The sequence below is a fragment of the Dendrobates tinctorius genome, unplaced genomic scaffold, assembly GCF_039654945.1.
Source record: "Dendrobates tinctorius isolate UK_male_01 unplaced genomic scaffold, ASM3965494v1 ptg000062l, whole genome shotgun sequence".
NCBI classification, from domain to species: domain Eukaryota; kingdom Metazoa; phylum Chordata; class Amphibia; order Anura; family Dendrobatidae; genus Dendrobates; species Dendrobates tinctorius.
In genome coordinates, this window is record NW_027361730.1 from 19,945,867 (window position 1) to 19,968,250 (window position 22,384).

The 22,384-nt window shown below is 40.8% G+C and overlaps 1 protein-coding gene across 4 annotated transcripts in view; it reads right to left on the minus strand.

The window, feature by feature from the left end:
* KTI12 (KTI12 chromatin associated homolog) overlaps window positions 1-22,384 on the minus strand; it is a 98,719-nt gene that overhangs the window by 21,992 nt on the left and 54,343 nt on the right. For all 4 annotated transcript variants that reach the window (XM_073579358.1, XM_073579359.1, XM_073579360.1 and 1 more), the window contains exons 5-7: window positions 11,667-11,722; window positions 9,315-9,394; window positions 7,355-7,514 (exon numbers count right to left, since the gene is read on the minus strand). In XM_073579358.1, coding sequence (XP_073435459.1) covers window positions 7,355-7,514; window positions 9,315-9,394; window positions 11,667-11,722 — 296 coding nt within the window. The remainder of the gene's footprint in view (window positions 1-7,354; window positions 7,515-9,314; window positions 9,395-11,666; window positions 11,723-22,384) is intronic.

Here is a 22,384-nt window from a genome sequence, read left to right on the forward strand (position 1 = left end):
GCAGTCTATAATTTTGAAGTGCAGGTTACCGTTAACATTTAGAGATAGAATATCACAAATAAAATCCAGAAAATCACATTGTACAAAATATATACATTTATTTGCATTTTGCAGATAGAAATAAGTATTTGATCCCTCTGGCAAAAAAGACATAATACTTGGTGGCAAAACCCTTGTTGGCAAGCACAGCACTCAAACATTTTTGTAGTTGATGATGAGGTTTGCGCACATGTCAGAAGGAATTTTGGTCCACTCCTCTTTGCAGATCATCTGTAAATCATTAAGATTTTGAGGCTGTCGCTTGGAAACTCGGAGCTTCAACTCCCTCCATACGTTTTCTATGGGACTAAGGTCTGGAGACTGGCTAGGCCACGCCATGACCTTAATGTGCATTTTTTTGAGCCACTCCTTTGTTGCCTTGATTGTATGTTTTGGGTCATTGTTTTGCTGGAAGACCCAGTCACGAACCATTTTTAAATGTCCTGGTTGAGGGAAAGAGGTTGTCACTTAGGATTTTACGGTACATGGCTCCATCCATTCTCCCATTGATGCGGTGAAGTAGTCCTGTGCCCTTAGCAGAGAAACACCCCCAAAACAAAATGTTTCCACCTCCTAGACAGTGTGGATGGTGTTCTTTGGGTCATAGGCAGCATTTCTCTTCCTCCAAACACGGCGAGTTGAGTTAATGCCAAAGAGCTCAATTTTTGTCTCATCTGACCACAGCACATTCTCCCAATCACTCACTGAATCCTTCAGGTGTTCATTGGCAAACTTCAGATGGGCCGGCACATGTGCCTTCTTGAGCAGGGGGACCTTGAGGGCACTGCAGGATTTTAAACCTTTACGGCGCAATATGTTATCAATGGATTTCTTGGTGACTGTGGTCCCAGCTGCCTTGAGATCATTAACAAATTCCCCCATGTAGTTTTAGGCTGATGTCTCACCTTCGTCATGATCAAGGATAGCCCGCGAGGTAAGATTTTGCATGGTGCCCCAGATCGATGTTGATTGACAGTCATTTTGTATTTCTTCTGTTTTTTTACTATTGCACCAACAGTTGTCTCCTCACCCAGCGTCTTACGAATGGTTTTGTAGCCCATTCCAGCTTTGTGGAGATCTATGATCTTGTCCCTGACATCCTTAGAAAGCTCTTTGGTCTTGCTCATGTTGTAGAAGTTAGTCTGACTGATTGAGTCTGTGACAGGAGTCTGTTATAAAAGGTGACTATGTAAGACAGCTGTCTTTAATGAAGGTAACGAGTTGATTAGGAGCGTCTAACAGGTCTGTAGGAGCCAGAACTCTTAATGGTTGGTAGGGGATCAGATACTTATTTCTCACTGCAAAATAAAAATAATTTTATATAATTTATACAATGTGATTTTCTGTATTTTATTTTTTTATTCTTTCTCTCAATGTTAAAATTAACCTACCCTTAAAATTCTAGACTTATCTGATAGACACTATCAATAAACCCCAATCACAAAATCTGAATACCGTATTTTTTGGACCATAAGACGCACTTTTTTCCCAAAAAACTTTTGGGGAAATGCGGGTGCATCTTATACTCGGAATATACTTACAAAATACTCTGGCGCGGCGGTCCCGGTCCGACGCTGCAGGGTGATGCATCCTCCCTTCCCAGGCTGGTGCGGCGGTTGTGCTCTGTGGTGCGGCGGTCATGCTCTGTGGTGCGGGGGGGCTCCGCCGCCATTTTCTGAAAGCCCGGAAGCCCCCACAGATCCATTGCTGCGATGCACTGGCCTCCGGGAAAATGGCCGCCGGGGGCGGCACATGCTCACTTCTGGGAGGAAGTGAGGCTGTTAATTTCCAGGGTTCTTTATGTGGAGGTGGGACAGGAGCCGATGGTGTATCTGTTAAATATTACCCCCAAGGGGATGGGGAAAAATTCAGCCAAGATGTTATGACGCATTCTTATAGCAGATAGGTTGCTCTTAACGGGAAGCAAATCTCCCCTCCCTCATATCAGCACTTATATAGCATTAACGACATCAGAGGAATGGAATATCTGACGGCTCATTTGGTTGCGAGAGTGGATTGTTTTGATTCTATTTGGGTTCCAAGAGATTACTTCTGGGCTCAGAGAAACAATTAGATTTTCTTTTATATGCTTGGATTCTCTTCCTGGATTATTTACTCCCCTCTTTTTCTTCCCTTCCTTGATGCGTGTGTCTTGTCTCTTTGTCTGTCACAAGAGGTTGTATTCATGATATTGCTGATGGGGGAATGTTGGGTATTTTTGATAACTTTGCTTATTATATTGAGTACCCATTGACTCAGTTTATAGTTTACATCTGAGCATTCTATTATCTTAGGGAGTTCCTACCTATATTGCTCTCCGCATTGCCTTGTCATTGCAATTTCTTTTATTTCTTATGCCTCGGGATGTAATGGTTTGTCCGGATTTATTTCCATTTGTTAAAATTAGTAAAATCTTAATAAAAATTTACAGTTTCAAAAAACAAAAAATTATACACTGTTCATTGTCTTTGCCAGTAGGCACACTTACAAAATCAGAAAGGGATCAAATACTTATTTCCCCCCACTGTACCAATAGCGGATACCCTGAAATTCCAGGTTACCTAGTGGTTAAACTTTTTTTTCCTAAAAACAAAACAGTCTAAAAGAGAAATGACCAACACAGAAAAAAGTGCAATGAGTGCAAAGCAGCAGAATTCCTAGGAAAACGTAATAGCAGAGAATGTGCATATTACATAAACACAGTAAATCCAGTCTGCTCACAGGCAAAAATGTGAAAGACAGATGGACATAAAACATAGGTCTCCAAGCAATGCTTGACCCAGAAACTGTTAATACATGGTATCACATTATAAGAAACATCTGATTGCAAAGCCGTGGATCTAATGACATACTGGGACTACTGTTAAGGGCCATGTACACAGGCTGATAATCGGGAAAAAACGATCCTAGAGGAAGAGCTCCTTGTTTTTAACCCCTTTACCGCCAAGGGTGGTTTGCACGTTCATGACCGGGCCAATTTTTACAATTCTGACCACTGTCCCTTTATGAAGTAATAACTCTGAAACGCTTCCATGGATCCCGGTGATTCTGACACTGTTTTCTCGTGACATATTGTACTTCATGTTAGTGGTAAAATTTCATTCAAATAACTTGCGTTTATTTGTGGAAAAAAAACGGAAATTTTGCGAAAATCTCGCAATTTTCTAACTTTGATTTTTTATGCCCTTAAATCACAGAGATATGGCACACAAAACACTTAAGAAACATTTCACATATGTTTACTTTACATCAGCACAATTTTGGAACCAAAATGTTTTTTTGTTAGGAAGTTATAAGGGATAAAAGTTGACCAGCGATTTCTCATTTTTGCAACACCATTTTATTTTTATGGACCACATCACATTTGAAGTCACTTTGAGGGGTCTATATGATAGAAAATACCTAAAAGTGACACCATTCTAAAAACTGCACCCCTCAAGGTGCTCAAAACCACATTCAAGAAGTTTATTAACCCTTCAGTTGCTTCACAGGAATTTTTTGAATGTTTAAAAAAAAAAAAAAAGGAACATTTAACTTTTTTTCCACAAAAAAATTACTTCTGGTCCAATTTTTTTTTATTTTACCAAGGGTAACAGGAGAAATTGAACTGCAAAAGTTATTGTGCAATTTCTCCTGAGTACGCTGATACCTGATATGTGGGGGGAACCACTGTTTTGGCGCATGGCAGAGCTCAGAAGGGAAGGAGCGCCATTTGACTTTTTCAATGCAATATTGGCTGGAATTCAGATCGGACGCCATGTCACGTTTGGAGAGCCCCTGATGTGTCTAAACAGTGGAAACCCCCCACAAGTGACCCCATTTTGGAAACTAGACCCCCCAAGGAACTTATCTAGATATGTGGTGAGAACTTTGAACTCACAAGGGCTTCACAGAAGTTTATAACGTACAGCCGTACAATTAAAAAATCATATTTTTTCCACAAAAATGATCTTTTCACCCTCAATTTTTATTTTTCCAAGGGTAACAGGACCCCAAAAGTTATTGTGTAATTTGTCCTGAGTACGCTGATACCCCATATGTGGGGGTAAACCACTATTTGGGCGCATGGCAGAGCTCGGAAGGGAAGCAGTGCCATTTTACTTTTATGGCTGGAATGGAGATTGGACGCCATGTTGCGTTTGGAAAGCCCCTGATGTGCCAAAACAGTGCAACTTGGAAACTAGACCCCCAAGGAACTTATCTAGATGTGTGGTGAGTATTTTGAACCCCCAAGGGCTTCACAGATGTTTATAACGCCCGGGCGTGAAAATAAAAAAAATCATATTTTTTCCACAAACATGATCTTTTAGTCCCCAATTTTTTCACAGTTTGACTTTTTCAACGCAGAATTGGCTGGAATTGAGATCAGACGCCATGTTGCATTTGGAGAGGCCCTGATGTGCCCAAACAGTGGAAACCCTCCAATTCTAACTCCACTTTGAGAGCTATAATTTTTCCATATTTTGACCCACCGAGTCATGTGAGGTCTTATTTTTTGCGGGACGAGTTGATGTTTTTATTGGTACCATTTTCGGGCATGTGAAATTTTTTGATCGCTTTTTATTCCGATTTTTGGGACGCAGAATGAACAAAAACCAGCATTTCAAGAATTTATTTTGGGGGATGCGTTTACACCGTTCCGCGTGTGGTAAAATTGATAAAGCGGTTTTATTCTTCGGGTCAGTACGATTACAGCGATACCTCATTTATGTCTTTTTTTTATGTGTTGGCGCTTTTATGCAATAAAAACAATTTTAGATAAAAAATAATTATTTTTGCATCGCTTTATTCTGCGAGCTATAACTTTTTTATTTTTTCACTGATGATGCTATATGGAGGCTCGTTTATTGCGGGACAAGATGATGTTTTCAGCGGTACCATGGTTATTTATATTAGACTTTTTGATTGCGTGTTATTGCACTTTTTGTTCGGCGGTATGATAATAAAGCATTATTTTTTGCTTTGTTTTTTATTTTTATTTTTTAAAGGGGTTTGCTAAAGGGGTTAACTAATGGGACAGTTTTATAGGGCGGGTCGTTACGGACACGGTGATACTAAATATGTGTACTTTTATTTTTTTTATTTCCAAAAAATGAATTTTAGGTAATATTTTTTTAATTTATTTAGCGATTTTTTATAAATTATTTTTACACTTTTTTTTTACTTTATTACAATGTCCCAGGGGGGACATAACTGTCATGTGACAGATCGCTGATCTGTCACAACACAGATCGCTGTGACAGATCAGCGATCTGTCACAGGCAGTGGGGCAGGCTTCCTCATGCCGGCGCTTTGCAGGCATGTGGAAGCCACCTCCCTGCAGGCCCCCGCCGCCATTTTGGATCCGGGGACCTGCAGGGAAGGAGGCCCCCACAGCAGCGCTGCACATTGCGTTGCTGCGGGGGTCTCAGGGAAGCACGAAGGGAGCCCCCTCCCTGCCGATGCTTCCCTAAACCCCCGGTACACTGCGATTGTGTTTGATCGCAGTGTGCTAGGGATTAACGTGTCGGGGGCGGTCCGTGACTGCCGGGACACATAGTGCCAGGTGTCAGCTGTGATAATCAGCTGACATCCGGCCGTGAGCGCCGCTGATTGCCATGACGTACTATCCCGTCCATGGGCATAGGGGCCCGGGTCCCATGGACGGGATAATACGTCGGATGGCAGAAAGGGGTTAAACTTGCTGGCAGTCACCCGACAAATGAGCAAAATGTTCATTATCTGGATGAAATAATTTTTAAAGGTTTAAAACGATCTATCACTGTGAAAAAAAGAACAAGTGCTGGGAACAACAACGATATCCTATGATCACAACATGATCATATTAACAATTGCTCAGTGCGCCTTGTCTCCACAAGCTTCGAAACGACTGTAGATACGTATCCATGTAGCAGATTAGCGATGGTTTAAAGGGAAACTGGAATGTCCCAAACTGTACTAATCTGCAAATATGGTGTTAACCTGCAGGTTTAACAGCGTTCCATTTCTGTCCGGCCACCATACTGAAAATGAGGTTATGGGGAAGAGATAAAATGTATTCCTCCCAGGAGCGGACAAAGAAAGAAGCATAATTTAGCGATAGAGACCCTGATTCAAGTGATATGTCACTTACTGGAGTTTTGATAAAATCACTGTTTTCTCAGTTGCAGATCACTAGAGGACTAGTAATCCTGCCATCATATAGTCGTCCATATTCATGATCGCTGCATAACCTTAACCCCACCACTGATTGGCAGCTTTAAACATGTGCCAAAAAGTATAAAATAGCACGATAAATGACCTGCTTAGTACGACTGACCAGATTACGATGAAACATTCATCTAGAATCTGTTAATTCATAATATTGCTTTGTTATAAACAGAATAGCACGAGTTAGTACACTCGTTGTGTAAAGAAGGAATATCATCGCTCGCAGAGCAGGTCTCCTCTTTAGATCGGACGATGTGCTGCCGAAAATGATGATTGTACTGCTGGCATAAACATTCTATTCACCTCACAGAGCGTTTTGCCGTTTTGCTCGCTTGCTGGGTGATTGGCAACTTGTTTACACAAGCTGGTCATTTGCGCAGATGCTTTCTATCGGCTAGCCTAAATAAGCCTTTAGCTGCAATGCTTAGAAATTAGAGCGTTAGATAGGATTGAATGTTATTGATCCTGGGTTTATACATGTCAAACGACTGCTGATCATCTACATGAAAGCTAACCAGTGATCATTTAATGGCCTTTTTAGACTAGTATTCTATGTGCATAAAATATAACTTATCAGCAGCACATCCCCTGCTTAACAGGACAACGTGCTGCCATCAACGAGGATTTTTAAGCCGCCAAAAATCATTTTGCTTGTTCATTGATGATTAGCAGCCTGTTTAGATGGATTGAAAGTCAGAAACAAGTGTTCCTAGGAATGCTCGTTCCCCGTAGGGCTCCGGAGTCGGAGTCGTGGAGTTGGTGTCCATTTTGGTGGAGTCAAAGTTGGAGTAAATATAAAATGGACCGACTCCTAAAACATAATAAATTGGGTACAGTAGAACAATGCAGGATGTGCTGTAAATGATTTCATAATAATTTGGGGAAGTTTTGAAGTGTCCTATAAATGTCTGATCTGTTCCTGATCTAAGGATCTCGGCTTTTAGTTGAAATGAATCTTTGTTGCACTTTATGTACATGTTCAGTAGTGAGGCAGTGCTGTGGGGTCGGAGTCGGTAGCCAGGGAAATTGTGGAGCCGGAGGTTTGGCTTACTGACTCCTCAGCCCTGGTTCCCCATCATCAGCCCATCTAAAACTATGGTAAGGTAGACAATTGTGAATTACACACCGTTTGCGTAGACTGGTTAGGCGGTGGGGCTTTCCTGTGAAAAATTGCATTACTGATCTGATCCAGTGGCAGAACATCATCCTTATGAACAGTAAAGATAGGACTGTCCCAGCGATTTCGAGAATCTGGAGCTTCAAACCTCTGTACCAAAGCATCAAACCTGTCATGAGAGAGATTCATTATTGACAGCGTGACTGGCAGGGCACAAACAAATCAGTTTTTCTAAACCCCAAAATATGTCATAAAGCCCAAGATGTGACTGATACTTTATATGTGATCAAGATGTTATTAGCAAGTGACTCAACAAGACAAAGTAAAAAAAAAACAATATACGGTACATTTGTGAAAGAATGATCTATTGCGTCTACAAGATGCAAGAGAGTACTAAGGACGAGCATGCAGAATCCAAACAAAGATGCTGGGAAGAAAATTAAGCTGGTGCCGAATACAAAAGCCTCAATGAGCAGACAAAATCAATTCTTGCGCAGTGCTAGGCTATAATACATTTAATGAGTTTTCCTGTCATTATTTGGGACTTTGCACTTATTGGAAGGACAGTCCCATAGGGTGAAGATAATTACATTCATTTCTATCTAGAAGAGTTAGAAATATAATCAATCCCACATTAAGTGAAGGCGCTTGGACTACACAACGTCTGGATTAGGCATTTTAAGACTTAAGGTCAGAAAGTAAAATATTAAAAAACAATAGGCTTTATGTTGCCTATTGAAATCTATTTGTAAAAAGAAAAAAAAAACAACCCAAGGCTTATAATAATATAAACCGCTGACTATTTCTCTGATCATGGATTGGATGCTGTGTTTTCAGCCTTTTGTACCTCGGTGCTGTCTGTAATCAAGAAGTTACCACGATTGGATTATATATTAACAAGAAACAAAAGAAAGATAATTGTTTTCAGAACAAACTGTTTCAAATTGAAAATGACTTAATATTCAGTATGTCTCGAACTAATCCCTGAACATCTGAAAATCTTTCTTCCTCATCTGCAATTCAAAGAGTTCCGTGTAGAAATAAAAGACGTACAAGAATTCCAGCAGCCGTTGATGGCAGCTTTGAACTAACCAATTCAGAAATCTAACAACCCCCCTGAGAGAGGCTTATGGTACCACGCTTTCTAAACCCGCTTCTAATGAATTATTCTCTGTTTGTCTTCAAGGCTAAATTAGGATTTTTTTTCTTCTATCAGTTTTGAAAAACAAACGGAGAAAGCGGTACAATGCAAAGAATGGAGATGGCTTTGAGTGTATTCTCCATTTGCAGTCAAAGTCTCCGCGGTAAAAGGCAATCTCATCCCTACAGAATGTTAATAATGGCTCTTCTTTAGAGGTATGTTCATACCAGGGCTATGGAGTCAGTCGGAGCCCATTTTGGTGGAGTCAGTGTCATGGAAATTGAGGAGTTGGAGGTTTGGCTTACCGACTCCACAGCCCTAGCAGGGCTGTGGAGTCGGAGCCCATTTTGGTGGAGTCAGTGTCATGGAAATTGAGAAGTTGGAGGTTTGGCTTACCGACTCCACAGCCCTGGTTCATACACAGCTTTTTTCACGCAAAATTCCACGCAAAGTCCCTGTGAAAATAGTCCAAAAATGCCTTCCACTATTTTTAATCAGAAATAAGTGTTGCCTTCCATATTTTTTCTAACATTTCAATGCCATCTATCGAAGCAGCTTCTGCTTGGAAACTTGTGTGTCGTCACACTCACGGAATTACTCTAATCTGCACGCGCACCGGCAGTACTTCAAACTATAAATCCATGGCGGATAGCAGAGGGTCAGACTCAGATTTTTGCTACAAAGACACACTGTATTATTCAAGTGTGTGAGCATACCCTAAAAGGAATGTTTTTAACCATATTATTGCTTGCAAGGTTGACGCAAAGGTCCTACTAGATGATAGAACTGTTAAAAATTGGTGGTAGAGCCAAGGCTTCAATTACTTACACTGCCTGTGTATACTGATCGTCCTGCTGTCTGTCCTGGTTCCATCCAGAGCTTGTGTCAGGAGATGTTAGACAATGAATCTGCAGTAACAAAGAGTAATAATCACACAGTATTTCATTATAATCCTTCATGGTTCCCCAAGATTGGATCCTTAGGTTAAAGGAAAGCCATCATCAGAAAATAACCTATCATTTAGATCAGGTTTTTGTGTTACATGCATTTAAAAATATAATATAAGATCTTTAGGAAAAAAATAGTAATCTTGCAATTTTCAAACTGGCCAATTTTGCTATTTTAGACTCCTATTTACTGTCCTTTCAGGAAGAGTTTTCAGCAAGGATCCTTATGAGCAGAGGCAGGATTACAATAACTGGCAACACCTGTATACACAACGGATATCACCAAATACAAGAGGTGATGGTGCAGCTGACCCTTCACAGTGACCATTGCACAGGTTCATTGGATGCCTAAATACAAAAGTTAGGGTCAGAGTATGTACTTGTGGCTAATGCACGTGTTGCTTCTTTAAACAGCAGTCTAAAAAAGGCCCCAGTGGCCAGTGTAAAAACTGCCTGCAAGAAGAAGATGGCAAACAAACAACAAAAGAAAACAATATTTAACACGAAAACCTGAATTAAACAGCAAGTCATTTTCTGAAGGTTGTTTCTAAAAGGGAACCTAAGAGTATAAGGTGCTCTTAATTAGGACAGAAATCTATACAAAGCCAAGGTGACATTGCAGGATACAGGTAGATATGATAATAGGAATACCCATTATATTCACACTAAGATTATCATGGCCAGTCTACAGGTCAATCCTTTCACACACCACCAGACACAGGCTTGTAATGCACTTTTATGCCCTAATTCTTCTTTCATAGTTACTTCACTGAAAGATGTTCAGACTATTGTTTTAGAATAAGTTGAACTGAAGAGCATAAGAAAACCAAAGCATACCGATATGAAAAGGCATATAAGTAAACAATACACTTAAGGGAATCATTAAAAATATGTACAGAAAATGCCCAGCTACCTCAGCTTTAAGGGGTTGAACAAAGATCTGAAGTTATCCTCTATCCAAAGGGATAACTTTGTTAGAAGGGAGGTGAGGTTGAGCATGTGCACCTCAGCTCCAATCACTCTCAATGGAACTGCTTGGCCATCTCCTGCACTCCCTTCGACAATGCTTGGAGCAAATGTTCTCATACTGTACCTCCACTCCATTCAGATAGGTCTCTTCAGGACCCTGCTCTCAATATCGCTGGGGTCCAAGTCGTCAGACCTCCAACAAACAATAAGTAATGTCTTTTCTGATTTATAACAAAAAAGACACTTCGTATCATGAGGCACACCCCTAAAGATACTTGAAGGGGTTTTCCCAAGAACAAAAGTTAATTTTATTCACTAGATCTTTGAATAAAAAGTTCCACAATTGGATGTGATAAAAAAATATCCCTGTGCTGAGCTAGTTTTATACATGTGCCCCTGCTGTGTACTGTGTAATGACTGTGTCTGACCGTACAGGGACATGGTCTGATCATCATGCCTGTTTTTAACTAATGCTTTACCTCACAGAAAGAACCAACTGTGATCCCGTCCTGTAATGTCAGTATAGTCTTACTTCCTCCCCTGCCCAGGAGCTGTGGCATGATCAGACCATGTTCCTGCACAGTCAGACACAGCCATTACACAGTACACAGCAGGGGCACATGTATAAGATTGTCTCAGCACAGGGACATTTTTTAATCACATCCAATTGTGGAAATTATTTTTAGTCCAAGATCAAGTGAATAAAATTAAAACTTGTTCCTGTGAAAACCCCTTTAAAGGAGGTGTCTTTAACAGGTACAATTTATTTGCACTTGTACTGCTTAATATACATTGCGTTTTCTTTTATTATACAAACTGGTTCAAAAAGATGGTGAAAAATTATTGCCATGGTATTTAACAGGAAAAGATACCAAGTAAGTTATATTTATACATTACAAATGCTCAAAGTGATTTTCACTGGTGACACGGCAGATGGTGGTCCAGTCCACCATATCCTTTGATCATTCAGATCCTATAACTGGTAACATACACCGAGTCCTTGATGTAGCCCCACAAAAAAGTTGCAGGGTGGTAGATATGGCGATTGTGGAGGCTAGCACAACATCAGTGAATGGACCAAAGAAAACACATCACTGAACAGTGGAGTCCAAATCAGAGCAAACTTGCATAGTGTGTCTTTTCACATTAATTAATTTGTCCTATGTTCCTTCGGTTATGAATACTGAGACTATAATTGTGCACTATCCTTTTTGAATCACGGTATTCTACTCACGCACAAGGAAACATTAGCAGTATGTCATACCAGGCAGTGTGGGGTCTGGACATGCTTTATTAGACAAAACAGCTCATACCTATACCCTGCAAAAGAAGAAGACATCAGTAGGTCACAAATTACAAAGTGAAAAAAGATCACACATTTCTAACATTTTTTTCCCATCTCCTTTTATCGTATTTTGTCTTATATTGTAAACCTTATGTCACAGGAGATCAGCCGTCCTTCCAAACACCACACATCCACCTCTGTATCTGGTTAGTCGAGCAATGTAAAGCCACGGACAATAGGCAGAGTCAGGCAGCAATAGCAGACATCAGGAGAAAAGTTAATTCCTACGTTCTCTTTAGTTTTTCTTTAAAGGGAACCTGCCAGCAGGATTGTGCACAGTAACCTACAGACATTGTCAGGTTGGCACCGTTATACTGAGTAAAATGATACCTTGGTTGATGAAATCCATCTTATGGTTGTTTAATCTTTATTTTCAGTTAATGATACGCTTGTGTTTTGGGGTGGGATTGTGGGGGGGGGGTGTCTTCATTTGGTGCTCTGATTAGATAGTCATCTGTATAGCTTATGACAGGTCACTGATCCCTCAGTGACTTGCCCCCTATTTTACCTACTGTATATGTTATTTGGAAATAAAAAAAAATTACTTTCATCATGCAGGTACCTGTGGCGCCTGCGCTGTAGCACAATCGAATCTATAATATTGTCATGGACGTGATTTGTGGAACCACTGTGCCACGAAGAGCCTGGAGGGGCGTGACTAGGCAAGAACCGGACTGTTCACTAGAGCTTCTGATGGGGAGGTTAGACTTGGCTCCCGATGCACGCCAGGTGCCACTCCAGGGCAGACCAACGACCATGCAGTGAGTGCAACTAGCAGGATTAGTACTTAGAGCACAGCAAACAGGACTTTCACTGGTATGCAACCTTTCACAACATAGACTGTAAACAGGAAGGTTGCCCAGGCACCTCACCAGGAGAGAGGAAGCAATATATACATAATGCCTCATAACCATTGGCTGGGGAGGAAATAGTGCTGGCCCTTTAAGAAGGTGGGAGAGCACGTGCCCATAGGACATGGCTAGAGACCTGGCTGGAAGTGCTGCTGGGAGCATGACGAAGAGAGGAACCAACTGCAGTGCGGGTGAGTAAACTGACACGCCGGAGACCCTGCCTATCAGGGAAGGGACAAGGCGTGGTGCTAACATATCCATATATTAATTTTAATTTAGTGATGTAAATTTGCTTAAAAAAAAAAAATTCTTCCTCAAAATGGCGCCGGCCATTTCTCTGATCACAGAGTATTATAAAACTTCTTATATTTGCATGTGTTATTGATTCATGCTAATATTGTTGAAAGTACAGTTCCATTTTTAACAGAAGACGACCGATTTAACATGTTGGAAATCAATGTTTATTTTATCTTGCAGGATATATCCATTCATTAGTATGCCTTTCTTCATTCAAATTTCAAATGGGAGAATGATGGTCAGATTATAGGAAATACTAGTGATGAGCGCAAGTGCTCGTTACTAGAGTTTGTGAAGGTGCTCAAGTGACATGTTCGAGTCTCCACGGTCGCATGTTTTGCGGATCTTAGACACAAAACATGTGGGGATTAGCCAGGTTTGTCAGGCAATTCTCGCATGTTTTGTGGCTAACAGCGAGGTGCTCTAACATGCCACTCGAGCACCTGCGATATTCAGCGCACACCCACGCACCCTAGGCAAACTCGAGTAATGAGCATTTGCGCTCATCACTAGAGAAAACTATTCATGCATTTTAATTTTGGATTACGTACATTGAAATCTGTAGGAAATAGAAAAAAAAAAAATAATTATTCTAGTCTTTTTTAATTTTCAAAACCTTTCATTGGTAGGCAAACACTTTCTTCCTGTGGTGTCTACATAGAGTATGGCAAGGTGTGTGCTTTATAGCAGTCGGGGTGACTGGGAGTTAACTGACAGAAATCTCAGAACATTAGGCTGGCACTACAAGACTTTTTTTAAAGGGTAGGTTTCCACGGTTAGCATTGGCAGCACTTAGGACGCCGCTCTGTCCAAAGTGCTGGTAGCTTTTGTACGTGCGGTGATTTCCGCATTTGTGTTCATTGAACCATGTGGAATCACAGCATCCTATACATAGGACGGTATATTTATCTTGCGGAGACTGAGCGTCTCCGCATGATAAATAGAGACGCTGCGGTCTGAAAAGACGCGACGCATGTCTGGTTACGCAGGGAAGCCGGCGGCGGCCCTGCGCGCATAGTGGAGATTTCATAAAATCCCCTACACTATGTAGTTTCTCGCATCATACTAGCAAGTGTGACCCCGGCCTTAGGGCAGAGAGACTGCCATATTTCTCATGCGAAAATCACACTGTAAACCTCGTACTGGCTGTCGGCTCTCCTGACCTGAGCTGGACAGCTGCTGCATAGAAATACATCATACTATCTTGCTCAGGTCAGGAGAGATGCCAGGCCAGTCCATGAAGCGTGATGCGATCCTCGCGCGAGAAATACGGCAGTCTGTCTCTGCCCTTATTAGAAGTCTAAGTAGTACAGCTACTAGGTAAGATGCATTAAGTGCCTTGTTTAGGTTTAGTGTTGCTATCCTGCCATATAAGTCCATGTTCACAATGCATAACATTTCTGGTACAGATTCAGTTTCAAATTCACAATGAATTTGTAAAATATACTAAATATATATATATATATATATATATATATATATATACACAGTCATATGTAAAAGTTTGGGCACCCCTATTAATGTTAACCTTTTTTCTTTATAGCAATTTTGGTTTTTGCAACAGCTATTTCAGTTTCATATATCTAATAACTGATGGACTCAGTTATATTTCTGGATTCAAATGAGGTTTATTGTACTAACAGAAAATGTGCAATCTGCATTTAAACAAAATTTGACCGGTGCAAAAGTATGGGCACCCTTATCATTTTCTTGATTTGAACACTCCTATCTACTTTTTACTGACTTCCTGAAGCACTAAATTGGTTTTGTAACCTCATTGAGCTTTGAACTTCATAGCCAGGTGTATCAAATCATGAGAAAAGGTATTTAAAGTGGCCACTTGCAAGTAGTTCTCCTATTTGATTCTCCTATGAAGAGTGGCATCATGGGCTCCTCAAAACAAATGGGAGAGAGCAATTAGTTCCAGCTGCGTGTAAAATTCTTTCTTTATTTCTTCAATAAAAATACATAAATCTTCATAATGTGTGCCCCAACATGGACAACGGCAACGCGTTTCGATCTATAAGATCTTTGTCAAAGCCAAAGATCTTATAGATCGAAAACGCGTTGCCGTTGTCCATGCTGGGGCACACATTATGAAGATTTATGTATTTTTATTGAAGAAATAAAGAAAGAATTTTACACGCAGCTGGAACTAATTGCTCTCTCCCATTTGTTTTGAGGAGCCCATGATGCCACTCTTCATAGGAGAATCAAATAGGAGAACTACTTGCAAGTGGCCACTTTAAATACCTTTTCTCATGATTTGATACACCTGGCTATGAAGTTCAAAGCTCAATGAGGTTACAAAACCAATTTAGTGCTTCAGGAAGTCAGTAAAAAGTAGTTAGGAGTGTTCAAATCAAGAAAATGATAAGGGTGCCCATACTTTTGCACCGGTCAAATTTTGTTTAAATGCAGATTGCACATTTTCTGTTAGTACAATAAACCTCATTTGAATCCAGAAATATAACTGAGTCCATCAGTTATTAGATATTTGAAACTGAAATAGCTGTTGCAAAAACCAAAATTGTTATAAAGAAAAAAGGTTAACATTAATAGGGGTGCCCAAACTTTTACATATGACTGTGTATATATATATATATATATATTAACTGCAGGTTTTATCATTGATTTGACTGCAGACTTTCACCCTACCTCTTACAAAGATTTGGTGCAATCTGAAGTGAAAATCCACACAGGAATGAGCATGCTGCGAATATGAAAAGCTGCATCATGCTCATATTTTCATGTGGATTTTTTCTCCAATGTGTGTCAGTGGAGTTTTTAGAACCTCATTTACTTGAATTGTAGTGTAAATTGCTGTGCAGAATCTGCATCTCTAGTCTATAAGAAATCCTGAAAGTGTGAACTTGCCCTGAGGTCTCACGTAATAAAGCTGTCATTACACTGCATGATCTCTTCAGATAGTGAAATGTCTCTGCTCATAGAGAAGCTGACAAGTGAGAAACTGTGCCCCAGGGTAAAAACTACGTCATGCGCTTAGTTATATCAAAAGTCTCAGAGAAACACCTCCGCTACGTGACATTTATAATTGAAACAAAAACCTAAAAAGAGATGAACTGGAACGTGTAGACACATTCACACTGGCCACTAAACAGACAAAACCCAAGATAAAAGCAAGAAATGCAAATACCCCGCAGTAAATAAATAATAGTGCATGAAAATAATATAGGGTACCTAGTTAACATTTTTTTAACCAAAATAAACACGTAATAGCCATCCTTCCACGTTACAGTGACCCAATTGTGGATGGTCCTATCCTCTAGTATTAAAACCTTACCATTTGTCAAGTGACATAAAATGTGAATAAGGGCTGAGAAGGACTTAGATTTTTGTTTCAGGCTTTTTGCACTCTGTGCAAATAATAGTATGGCCTTCCTTTTCCTTGAGCTGGACATTATATTCATGTAGTTCCTCATGGCTGGGTGGTCATAAGTCGGGTCCCTGTCCTTCTCAGCCCTTATTCACATGTCCTTACTTGCCATAGGGTAAGGTTTTAATACTAGAGGTTAGGACCGTCCTGAATAGGGTCACCTTGATGCGGTGGGATGGCTTTTGTTTTTCTGATCAAAGCCCTATGTTATTTTCATGCACTAATACGATTTCCTGCAGGGCATTTGCTTCTTATTTTGTTTTAGTATTAGTTACAGATTTATATTTGCACAAGCATCATTTATCCAGCAGGGAAACCTGTCTGGCTGATGTACTCTTATTGTGTAGCCTATGCAGATATAGCAATATATGAACAGACCTGTATTACTAACTACATCCTGATACAAGAGCAATAATGCACAGAAGTAAAATAGGTGATATAATATTTATTTATTTATATAGCACCATTGATTCCATGGTGCTGTACATGAGAAGGGGTTACATACAAATTACAGATATCACTTACAGTAAACAATCTTACAATCACAGACTGATATAGAGGGGAGAGAGGATCCTGCCCTTTTGGGCTTACATGCTACAGGATGGTGGGGAAGGAGACAGTAGGTTGGTGGGTCGCAGTAGCTGAGGCATGTGTGCCAATGTAGTTGAGGCATGTGTGCCAATGTCGCAGAGCTGCAGCATTAATACAGCTTTAGGCTAGTTTCACACTTGCTTTTTTTTGCAGCGCGTTTTTCCCGCAAAAAAACGCATTGAAAAAACGCATACAAAAGCATACAACTGCTGCGTTTTTTTCAAGCATTTTTATGAGCATGCATGAAAAAAACGCAGCGTTTTTAAGCGTTTGTATGCGTTTTTAGTGCGTTTTTACCGCGTTTGCGTTTTTTTCCAACATTGGATGTCCCCTCACACTAACCCAAACCATGACTTTACTAACCCTAACCCTGACCCTAACCCTAACCCTGACCCTAACCCTAACCCTGACCCTAACCCTTAACCAAATCATACTTAACCCTAACCCAAACCCTAAACCCTAACTAACCCTAACCCTAACCCTGACCCTAACCCTGACCCTAACCCTTAACCAAACCATACTTAACCCTAACCCTGACCCTAACCCTAACCCTTAACCAAACCATACTTAACCCTAATCCTGACCCTAACCCTGACCCTAACCCTTAACAAAACCATACTTAACCCTAACCCTGACCCTAACCCTGACCCTAACCCTGACCCTAACCCTTAACCAAACCATACTTAACCCTAATCCTGACCCTAACCCTGACCCTAACCCTTAACAAAACCATACTTAACCCTAACCCTGACCCTAACCCTAACCCTTAACCAAACCATACTTAACCCTAATCCTGACCCTAACCCTGACCCTAACCCTTAACCAAACCATACTTAACCCTAACCCTGACCCAAACCCCAACCCTAACCCTGACCCTGACCCTAACCCTAACCCTAAACCCCCTTAACTAACCCTAACTCTAACCCAAACCCCTAAATTCCATGGTTAAAAAAAAAAAACGCATATGCAAAAAAACGCATACATGAGCATGCCAGTGCGCACATATGCGCATCCATAGGCTATAATGGCCATTTTTAGCGCAAAACGTGCGCATATGTGCGCATGCGCTTTTTTGCAGGGCCAAAAAATGCAACATGCTGCGTCTGGAAAATACCAACGCACACCCCAAAAAAACGCAGCGCATGAAAATCGCATACATGCGCTTACAAGCGCGCAGGTATGCGCACCCATGTTAAATATAGGGGAAAAAACGCATGCGCACATATGCGTTTTTTTCCAGCGCTAAAAAACGCAAATGTGAAACCAGCCTTAGTGATGTAGAGGTCCTAGTAAGCTGAAGGTGTGTGTGTGTGTCTGTGTGTGTGTGTATGTATGTATGTATGTATCGTAGATTTGGCAGAGCCACGTGTATGCATGTGTGTTGCCGAGTTGTCTTTATGTCTATATAGCAGAGCGCTGTTTTTGTATATTCTAGAGCTGTGTGTAGCAGAACTGTGTTTGTGCATGTAATAGAGCGGTGTGGGTGTGTATGTATGTAATAGAGCTGAAGCAGAGCTGTTTGTGTATACACAGTAGAACTGAGTGTGCATGTACCGTGCATCTTATAGTACAGTGTGTCCTAACAAAAAAATGCAAATAATTAATTGACTAAGGTGCAGACAAGCATTTTCACAATCCTTTATGGAACTGGGGGGATAAATACATATAAATATTTTTATATATAATACAATGTTATTTGTGCATGTCAAATGTAACTAAAAAACAAGTCCATGAAACCCCTGACAGTAAAAGGGTTAAAAGACCATTATATAATGGTCACTTAAATCCAGTAAAAGTAGAGAGTGAACTTTGATCCTTTCATGTGCTGTAAGTTACAGCTCTACATTGCTTTTTATAGCATGTAATTCAATAAGGTGTACCATTTTTATATAAAACAGAAGCTGCTAAATTTGTCCACCATCTGCTCAGCACGGAGGAGCTAATAAAGGAGTTTTTTTAAAAAAAGGTAAATCATGACTAGTGTTGAGCGATACTTTCCGATATTGAGAAATATCGGATCGGATCGATACCCAAAAAGTATCGGGTATCGCTGATTCCGATACCGGAAACCCCATTCAAGTCAATGGGACAGAAATATCGGAATAAAAAAACCCCCTTTCTTTACTTGCACATCCAGTTCGGGAGGGGGGGGAAGAGTGTGGGCGGTGCGTGGGCGGACACTGTGTGTGCGGGCGGGGTCTGTACGGGCCTGCCGGGGGTTGTGTGTGTGTGCAGGCATCGTCCGATGGGACTACAAGTCCCATCGGGCTATGCCTGCTACAATGACAGTGATTGACACATTAGCCAATGATGCGACAGTAGTAGTCCCATCATCCGGCTAATGTGTTGAATGTAAAAAAAAAACAAAAAAAAAAAAACATACATACATACTTAATATATACTACATTCATACAACATACATACTACATACAACATACATACTACATACAACATACATACTACATGCATACTACATATATACTACATTCATACAACATACATACTACATGCTACAGACATACAGCACACATACTACATACAATACATTCATACAATACATACATATAGACATACAGTACATATAACAGAGTACATACTCACCATCACTTGTCACTTTGATCCCCGAAGCCAGTGTCATCTTTAAAAAATATTAAAATAACAAACAACCGATATACTCCCTGATTCGCAGAAATCCACGAGTGTCCCACGACGATCTCCCGTGGAGAACAGCAGCATCAGCTGATGCCATCGCTCTCTAGGGGCTCCAGGAATACAATGACGGGAGGTAGGTATCCTTCCTCACTGTATTCCTCCGCCACTGTAAAAAAATAGTCCCTAGTCTCACTTTTGGCATTGCTGTGTGAAAGTTCCCACGCAGCTTTTGCCATAAAGTGAGACCAGTGAACCATAGTAACCTCTCAGTGATGCACTGCAGGAGATCGTCGTGGGACACTCATGGATTTCTGCGGATCAGGGAGTATATTGCTTGTTTGTTATTTTAATATTTTTTACAGTGAGATGACACTGGCTCCGGGGATCAAAGTGACAAGTGATGGTATGTACTCTATGTTACATGTACTGTATGTCTATATGTATGTATGTATTGTATGAATGTATTGTATGTAGTATGTATGTATGTATGTATGTTGTATGAATGTAGTATATATGTAGCATGTACAGTGGGGAAAAAAAGTATTTAGTCAGTCAGCAATAGTGCAAGTTCCACCACTTAAAAAGATGAGAGGCGTCTGTAATTTACATCATAGGTAGACCTCAACTATGGGAGACAAACTGAGAAAAAAAAATCCAGAAAATCACATTGTCCGTTTTTTTTTTTTCATTTTATTTGCATATTATGGTGGAAAATAAGTATTTGGTCAGAAACAAGCAATCAAGATTTCTGGCTCTCACAGACCTGTAACTTCTTCTTTAAGAGTCTCCTCTTTCCTCCACTCATTACCTGTAGTAATGGCACCTGTTTAAACTTGTTATCAGTATAAAAAGACACCTGTGCACACCCTCAAACAGTCTGACTCCAAACTCCACTATGGTGAAGACCAAAGAGCTGTCAAAGGACACCAGAAACAAAATTGTAGCCCTGCACCAGGCTGGGAAGACTGAATCTGCAATAGCCAACCAGCTTGGAGTGAAGAAATCAACTGTGGGAGCAATAATTAGAAAATGGAAGACATACAAGACCACTGATAATCTCCCTCGATCTGGTGCTCCACGCAAAATCCCACCTCGTGGGGTCAGAATGATCACAAGAACGGTGAGCAAAAATCCCAGAACCACGCGGGGGGACCTAGTGAATGAACTGCAGAGAGCTGGGACCAATGCAACAAGGCCTACCATAAGTAACACACTACGCCACCATGGACTCAGATCCTGCAGTGCCAGACGTGTCCCATTGCTTAAGCCTGTACATGTCCGGGCCCGTCTGAAGTTTGCTAGAGAGCATTTGGATGATCCAGAGGAGTTTTGGGAGAATGTCCTATGGTCTGATGAAACCAAACTGGAACTGTTTGGTAGAAACACAACTTGTCATGTTTGGAGGAAAAAGAATACTGAGCTGCATCCATCAAACACCATACCTACTGTAAAGCATGGTGGTGGAAACATCATGCTTTGGGGCTGTTTCTCTGCAAAGGGGCCAGGACGACTGATCCGGGTACATGAAAGAATGAATGGGGCCATGTATCGTGAGATTTTGAGTGCAAACCTCCTTCCATCAGCAAGGGCATTGAAGATGAAACGTGGCTGGGTCTTTCAACATGACAATGATCCAAAGCACACCGCCAGGGCAACGAAGGAGTGGCTTCGTAAGAAGCATTTCAAGGTCCTGGAGTGGCCTAGCCAGTCTCCAGATCTCAACCCTATAGAAAACCTTTGGAGGGAGTTGAAAGTCCGTGTTGCCAAGCGAAAAGCCAAAAACATCACTGCTCTAGAGGAGATCTGCATGGAGGAATGGGCCAACATACCAACAACAGTGTGTGGCAACCTTGTGAAGACTTACAGAAAACGTTTGACCTCTGTCATTGCCAACAAAGGATATATCACAAAGTATTGAGATGAAATTTTGTTTCTGACCAAATACTTATTTTCCACCATAATATGCAAATAAAATGAAAAAAAAAAAAACCAGACAATGTGATTTTCTGGATTTTTTTTTCTCAGTTTGTCTCCCATAGTTGAGGTCTACCTATGATGTAAATTACAGACGCCTCTCATCTTTTTAAGTGGTGGAACTTGCACTATTGCTGACTGACTAAATACTTTTTTTCCCCACTGTATGTATGTATGTTGTTGTATGAATGTAGAATATATGTAGTATGTATGTAGTATGTATGTATGTTGTATGAATGTAGTATATATGTATGTTGTATGAATGTAGTATATATGTAGTATGTATGTTGTATGAATGTAGTATATATGTAGTATGTATGTTGTATGAATGTAGTATATATGTATGTTGTATGAATGTAGTATATGTAGTATGTATGTATGTTGTATGAATGTAGTATGTATGTTGTATGAATGTAGTATATATGTAGTATGTATGTTGTATGAATGTAGTATATATGTAGTATGTATGTTGTATGAATGTAGTATATATATATGTAGTATGTATGTATGTATGTTGTATGAATGTAGTACATATGTAGTATGTATGTGGTATGTATGTATGTTTTTTTTTACATTCAACACATTAGCCGGATGATGGGACTACTACTGTCCCATCATTGGCTAATGTGTCAATCACTGTCATTGTAGCAGGCATAGCCCGATGGGACTTGTAGTCCCATTGGACGATGCCTGCGCACGCACACACACACACACACACACAACCCCCGGCAGCCCGCACAGATCCCCGGCAGGCCCATACAGACCCCGGCAGGCCCGCAGACGCCCGGCAGGCCCACACAGACCCCCGGCAGGCCCGCACAGACCCCAGGCAGGCCCGCACAGACCCCAGGCAGGCCCGCACAGACCCCCGGCAG